Below are 7500 nucleotides of genomic sequence, written 5' to 3' on the forward strand. Positions count from 1 at the left end.
GGGAGGTCAGAGAGGGGAGGGAGGTCAGAGAGGGGAGGTCAGAGAGGGGGAGGTCAGAGAGGGGAGGGAGGTCAGAGAGGGGGAGAGGGAGGTCAGAGAGGGGAGGGAGGTCAGAGAGGGGAGGTCAGAGAGGGGAGGGAGGTCAGAGGAGGGGAGGTCAGAGAGGGGGAGGTCAGAGAGGGGAGGTCAGAGAGGGGAGGTCAGAGAGGGGAGGGAGGTCAGAGAGGGGAGGGAGGTCAGAGAGGGGAGGGAGGTCAGAGAGGGGAGGAGGTCAGAGAGGGGAGGGAGGTCAGAGGAGGGGAGGTCAGAGAGGGGAGGTCAGAGAGGGGAGGTCAGAGAGGGGAGGGGAGGTCAGAGAGGGGAGGTCAGAGAGGGGAGGGAGGTCAGAGGAGGGAGGTCAGAGAGGGGAGGGAGGTCAGAGGAGGTGAGGTCAGAGAGGGAGGTCAGAGAGGGGAGGTCAGAGAGGGGAGGGAGGTCAGAGGAGGGAGGGTCAGAGGAGGGAGGTCAGAGAGGGGAGGGAGGTCAGAGAGGGGGAGGTCAGAGAGGGAGGTCAGAGAGGGGAGGTCAGAGAGGGGAGGTCAGAGGAGGGAGGTCAGAGAGGGGAGGGAGGTCAGAGGAGGGAGGTCAGAGAGAGGAGGGAGGTCAGAGAGGGGAGGGAGGTCAGAGAGGGGAGGTCAGAGAGGGGAGGGAGGTCAGAGGAGGGAGGTCAGAGAGAGGAGGGAGGTCAGAGAGGGGAGGGAGGTCAGAGGAGGGAGGTCAGAGAGGGGAGGGAGGTCAGAGAGGGGGAGGGAGGTCAGAGAGGGGGAGGTCAGAGAGGGGAGGGAGGTCAGAGAGGGGAGGTCAGAGAGGGGAGGGAGGTCAGAGAGGGGAGGGAGGTTAGAGGGGGGAGGTCAGAGAGGGGAGGGAGGTCAGAGAGGGGGAGGGAGGTCAGAGAGGGGAGGGAGGTCAGAGGAGGGAGGTCAGAGAGGGGAGGGAGGTCAGAGAGGGGAGGGAGGTCAGAGGAGGGAGGTCAGAGAGAGGAGGGAGGTCAGAGAGGGGAGGGAGGTCAGAGGAGGGAGGTCAGAGAGGGGAGGGAGGTCAGAGAGGGGAGGTCAGGTAAGATTTCCACCTCTATACAAAGATAACAAACAAACAAACCCCCAAAAATATATACAAATAAAAAGGTTAGACAGAGTGTGTCTATGGAAAGACAATGCGTGGTGGAGGCTGGTGTGTAGAGGACAACGCCACGTCCACGCTGCCTGGTGTCTAGACAGCGGGTCTTTACTAACGTGATCAAGCAGCGTATGATAATCAATGTCTCTGTGGTCGAAGCCACAACGCTGACGATCAAACGTCCACCAATGAGACGACAGTAGAGTTGGTCAGGTGACGAGGGAGAGATACTTAGACATGATACACCACAGAGGGCTCCTGGGGGAGGAGGGGGGGGGGGGGGGTTGGAGGGAGGGATAGATGGATACACAGACAGATAGACAGACTACAGTATGTCACCAGTGGTTAGCAGGCGCAGAGGGCAGGAGGGAGGGGGGTGTGGATGGATGGATGGATGGATGGACAGATATAGACAGACAGACAGATAGACTGACTATGACACAGTATGACACCAGTGGTTAGGATGTCCTCCAAGTATGTACCAGACAGACAGTCAGATAGATAGACAGACAGACAGGCAGACAGACAGGCAGACACGTACCAGGCAGACAGACACGTACCAGATAGACAGACAGACACGTACCAGGCAGACAGACAGACAGACAGGTACATACCAGACAGACAGACAGACAGACAGATGGTCTCCAGGTAAGTACCAGACAGAGAGACATACAGACACATACCAGATAAACAGACAGACAGACACGTACCAGACAGACAGAGAGACAGACAGACTGGTACGTACCAGGCAGACAGACAGACAGGTGGTCTCCAGGTAAGTACCAGACAGACAGACAGACAGACAGATGGTCTCCAGGTAAGTACCAGACAGACAGACAGACAGACACGTACCAGTCAGTCAGACAGACAGACAGACAGACAGCCAGACAGACAGGTACGTACCAGACAGACAGACTGACAGGTACGTACCAGACAGACAGACAGACAGACATGTACCAGACAGGTACATACCAGACAGACAAACAGACAGACAGACAGAGACAGACAGACAGACACGTACCAGACAGCCAGACAGACAGCCAGACAGACAGAGACAGACAGACAAACAGACACGTACCAGCCACGCGGTTGTTGACCCGGTTGTGTCCTGACCAGAGCCAGAGGACGGAGGAGGACAGCGTCCCCACCTGGGCCAGGCTCTCCTCCGCCATGTTCTCAAAGTGGGTGGCGCACGCCCGGCACCCGAAGAAGCTGTGGATGTACCCCCGCATGGCCCGCAGCACCTCCTGGGGGTCTGGAGGGGAACAGCATGCAATAGAACAACACAAAAGAAAGGGGGGATAGGGGGAAAGGGGGAGAGAGAAAGGGGGGAGGGAGAGGGGGGGAGAGAGAGAGAGAGAGGGGGGGAAGAGGGAGAGAGGAAGAGGGAGAGGTTTGGGAGAGGGAGAGAGAGTGGGGGAGAGAGAGAGAGAGGGAGTGAAAGAGAGGGGGGGAGGAAGGGGGAGAAAGAGGGGGGAAAGAGAGGGGGGGAAGTGGGAGAGGGAGAGAGAGAGAGAGAGGAAAGGGGCGAGAGAGTGAGAGAAAGAGAGGAGAAGGGGGAGAGAGAGAGAGGAAGATATGTCATACTGTTTCTTATATCATTATATTTTTGTCCGATTTTCTTTGAATGACATTTAAGACTAGTGATGCTTTGCGATGTTGGTCAGAATTTGTATAAATTGCTTTGCTGAGTATTACTTGACTGACTATTAATCTGCATGTTGGTGATATCAATACACCGAACCCAGAAACCAGAACAAAACATTGAAAGCGTACTTAGAGCAGCATAGCATCATTCACAATAAAATACCATCAGTATAGCATAGCATCATTATCTCTAAAATGTCACCAGTAAGGTAGCATAGCATCATCAACTCTAGGATGTCACCAGTAAAGTAGCATAGCCTCCTTAACTCCCCGTGGGTTCCCACGCTTATATGGGCCAGGAGTCAAAGTATTTGGTTAACCATGTGTGTGAAGACGGGTGTTGGTGGGGGGGACGACAGAGGCAGATGTCAGGTATTAACCCGACCCCGTGTGTGAACAGAGGGGGGGCAGAGATCACAGACAGGCCCAGAACGCAGATATTCTTATGCTGCAGGTTTTTGTTTTGTTCTCTACTGTAAACCCGATCTGGCCCCTCAGATGAGTGTGTGTGTGTGTGTGTGTGTGTGTGTGTGTGTGTGTGTATGTGTGTGTGTGTGTGTGTGTGTATGTGTGTGTGTGGGGGGGGGGAGGTCCAGATGGAGACCCCTGGTCCCTGGTCGCCCATCTGCAGGCCCCCCCCCCCCCCCCCCCCCCCTCCCTAAGCTGTGGATTATCCCCCCACCAACCCCCCACCCCCCCAGCAGGGCAGGGGCAGAGCGTCGGTCATCTGCCTCTGCTTTTCTCTGCTCAGACCCACTCAGATCCACTCAGACCCACTCAGATCCACTCAGACCCACTCAGATCCACTCAGACCCACTCAGACCCACTCAGATCCACTCAGATCCACTCAGACCCACTCAGACCCACTCAGATCCACTCAGATCCACTCAGATCCACTCAGACCCACTCAGACCCACTCAGACCCACTCAGATCCACTCAGACCCACTCAGATCCACTCAGATCCACTCAGACCCACTCAGATCCACTCAGATCCACTCAGATCCACTCAGATCCACTCAGATCCACTCAGATGCACTCAGACCCACTCAGACCCACTCAGATCCACCCAGATCCACTCAGATCCACTCAGATCCACTCAGATCCACTCAGACCCACTCAGATCCACTCAGACCCACTCAGATCCACTCAGATCCACTCAGATCCACTCAGATCCACTCAGACCCACTCAGATCCACTCAGACCCACTCAGACCCACTCAGATCCACTCAGATCCACTCAGATCCACTAATCTGGAGAAATTCCTTTTCACCCAGTCACAGTTAGGCCCTGTGTGTTCAGTTAGGCCCTGTGTGTGTGCATGTGTGTGAGTGTGTGTGTGTATGTGTATGTGTGTGTGTGTGTGTGTATGTGTGTGTACGTGTATGTGTGTGTGTGTGTGTATGTGTGTGTGTGTGTGTGTGTGTGTGTGTGTGTGTGTGTGTATGTGTATGTGTGTGTATGTGTTTGAGTGTGTGTGTGTGTGGTAACGTGACAGGTCAACACTAAACATTCCACTAAACATTCTGGGCTAATTTGTTTACACAAACCCCACAAAGGCACTTGTCCCCTGCCCCGCCCCCTACCCTGCCCCCTCCCCCGCCCTCTCCCCTGCCCACAGCCAGCCCCTTCGCTGTCCCAGGCACCTCCCACCCCTCTCCCCCTCCCTCCCACCCCTCCCAGCCATTCATAGCAGGTTCAATTGGAGGGGGCCGTCCCCAGGGGGTGATAACAGTTAGCAGCGCTAACAGAGGGAAGCTGACTGGAAACACTTGTGTCACGGTTCATTGCCTGGGCGCACACACACACACACACACACACACACACACACACACACACACACACACGGGCTGGGTCAGTCTCCTAGGCAATAGGCTTTACATTCTTTATCAATGGGCTTGTGGGTTACTATGGCTGATTCATTGGTAGTTGGTGAATGGTAGTTGTGTGGAGTGTGTGTGTGTGTGTGTGTGTGTGTGTGTGTGTGTGTGTCAGTGGTGAGGCCTGTGTTTGTGTGTGTGTAGTATGTGTGTGTGTGTAGTGTGTGTGTGTGTGTGTGTGTGTGTGTGTAGTGTAGTGTAGTGCGTGCGTGTGTAGTGTTGTGTGTGTGTGTGTGTGTGTGTGTGTGTGTGTGTGTGTGTGTGTGTGTGTAGTGTAGTGTAGTGTAGTGCGTGCGTGTGTAGTGTTGTTGTGTGTGTGTGTGTGTGTGTGTGTGTGTGTGTGTGTGTGTGTGTGTGTGTAGTGTAGTGTAGTGTAGTGCGTGCGTGTGTAGTGTTGTTGTGTGTGTGTGTGTGTGTGTGTGTGTGTGTGTGTGTGTGTGTGTACCTGAGCCGTGGGCCTTGGCCTGGACAGTGAGGACATGGAAAAGGGTCCACATGGAGCAGGGGTAGGCTCGGTAGTGAGGCTTGGAGCCCTGGCAGCCCACCCACCTGACCCCCTCAGGCAGCACAGCCTCAGGAACCTGGACACACACACACACACACACACACACACAGACACACACACACACAGACACACAGACACACACACACACACACACACACACACACACACAGACACACACACAGACACACACACAGACACACAGACACACACACACACACAGACACACAGACACAGACACAGACACAGACACACACACACAGACACACAGACACACAGACACAGACACAGACACAGACACACACACACAGACACAGACACAGACACAGACACACACACACACACACACACAGCAAAGCAAGTTCATTTGTACAGCACATTTCATACAATGGTGCAATTCAAAGTGCTTTACATAAACCGTTAAAAAATATAAAAAATATATCTATAAATATTTAATAAGATAATGGAAATGAATAAAAAGACATTGATAGAAGTGTTTGTGTTTAATCATAAATGTTGCAAAACATGAAGATTTTTAGCTTAGATTTAAATATGGGTTTGGGCCTGTTTGATTTCTTCAGGGAGTTTGTTTCAGGAGCATATGGCAGAGTGACTGAAAGCTGCTGCACCGTGTTTTGTTTTCACTCTTGGAATTAACTCTTGATTAATCTCAGCTGACCTTAGGGGCCTTGCTGGAATATAGGGTGGGAGGAGATCTGATATGTATTTTGGTCCAAGACCATTTTGTGATTCGTATACAATTAGAAGTACTTTGAATTCAATTCTGTGAGAGACTGGTAGCCAGGGTAGAGAGTTCAGGATTGGTGTAATGTGTTTTTTGTTAGGAGCCTAGCATCGGCGTTTTGGATGAGCTGCAATTTACGAACAGCCTCTTTAGATAGGCCTGTTGGTAGGCCATTACAATAATCAAGTCTACTCGAAACAAATGCATGGATGAGCTTTTCAAGGTCTTGTTTGGACATGAAACCTCTCATTCTTGTTGAGTGTCATCCGCATAGTTGTGGTAGGCAATCTTGTTCTTTTTTATGATGTGTCCCAGTGGAAGCATGTAGAGACTGAATAGAAGAGGGCCAAGGCTTGATCCTTGGGGAACCCCACGTCAGTTTAATTTAGTCAGACACAAAGTTGCCAATGGAGACATAGTAGCTTCTGTCCTGTACGTAGGATCTATTATCTATCTATTTCCCATCTAGCTATTATCATCATCAGTGCTATGTAGGGGGCGAAAGCCTGATGATCAAAAATCATCAAAGAGATCATTTTGGGTGAAATAATTGCAAATTGCAAATAGTTAATGCACAAAAAACATGTTGTGCCATTCTGTGTGTCATTCAACCCCCCCCCCCCCCCCTTTAGAGGGCCTGCAGACAGAGCAGCCCCCCCCCTGCAGACAGAGCAGCCCCCCCCCTGCAGACAGAGCAGCCCCCCCCCCTGCAGACAGAGCAGCCCCCCCCCTGCAGACAGAGCAGCCCCCCCCCTGCAGACAGAGCAGCCCCCCCCCCTTTAGAGGGCCTGCAGACAGAGCAGCCCCCCCCCCTGCAGACAGAGCAGCCCCCCCCCCCCCCTGCAGACAGAGCAGCCCCCCCCCCCTGCAGACAGAGCAGCCCCCCCCCCCCTGCAGACAGAGCAGCCCCCCCCCCTGCAGACAGAGCAGCCCCCCCCCCCTGCAGACAGAGCAGCCCCCCCCCCTGCAGACAGAGCAGCCCCCCCCCCCCTGCAGACAGAGCAGCCCCCCCCCCTGCAGACAGAGCAGCCCCCCCCCCCCCTGCAGACAGAGCAGCCCCCCCCCCTGCAGACAGAGCAGCCCCCCCCCTGCAGACAGAGCAGCCCCCCCCCCTGCAGACAGAGCAGCCCCCCCCCTGCAACAGAGCAGCCCCCCCCCCCTGCAGACAGAGCAGCCCCCCCCCTGCAGACAGAGCAGAACCAAAGCCAGAACGTGCTCTATTCCAACAGCGTACTTCCTCCGTCATAAAGTCGTTTCTGGCCGCTGATGCTAAGCTGTGAGTGACGGTATTACTGACATGCCAATAGTATAGATCTGTGTGTGTGTGTGAGTGTGTGTGTGTAGTGATATGCGGGACACAAGTCCATTTCCTGCTGGGAGCCGGGTTCATACCCCCCCATTGATTCATTGATCCATTGATTTTGCAGATAAAAGCTAATGATGTCACTAAGTGACTGGTCTTATTAGTGGGCAGCAGGCCCCATTCCAAACACAGCGCTGGGACCTACAATCACTCAGAGACTCACCCTCACTCTCCATTTTTAAATCCCACCTCAAAACCTACCTGTTCTCC

General features: G+C 53.8%; 1 protein-coding gene across 1 annotated transcript in view; it reads right to left on the minus strand.

Moving 5' to 3' along the window:
* The window catches only part of qsox1 (quiescin Q6 sulfhydryl oxidase 1), a gene marked incomplete at its 5' end in the record, with an annotated part of 38912 nt that overhangs the window by 10515 nt on the left and 20897 nt on the right, over window positions 1-7500 (minus strand). Inside the window, 2 exons of the mRNA XM_080547422.1 lie at window positions 2234-2410; window positions 5126-5261. Coding sequence (XP_080403548.1) covers window positions 2234-2410; window positions 5126-5261 — 313 coding nt within the window. The remainder of the gene's footprint in view (window positions 1-2233; window positions 2411-5125; window positions 5262-7500) is intronic.

Source organism: Nansenia antarctica, assembly GCF_963989245.1.
Source record: "Nansenia antarctica genome assembly, chromosome: 17".
Taxonomy (NCBI): Eukaryota; Metazoa; Chordata; class Actinopteri; order Argentiniformes; family Microstomatidae; genus Nansenia; species Nansenia antarctica.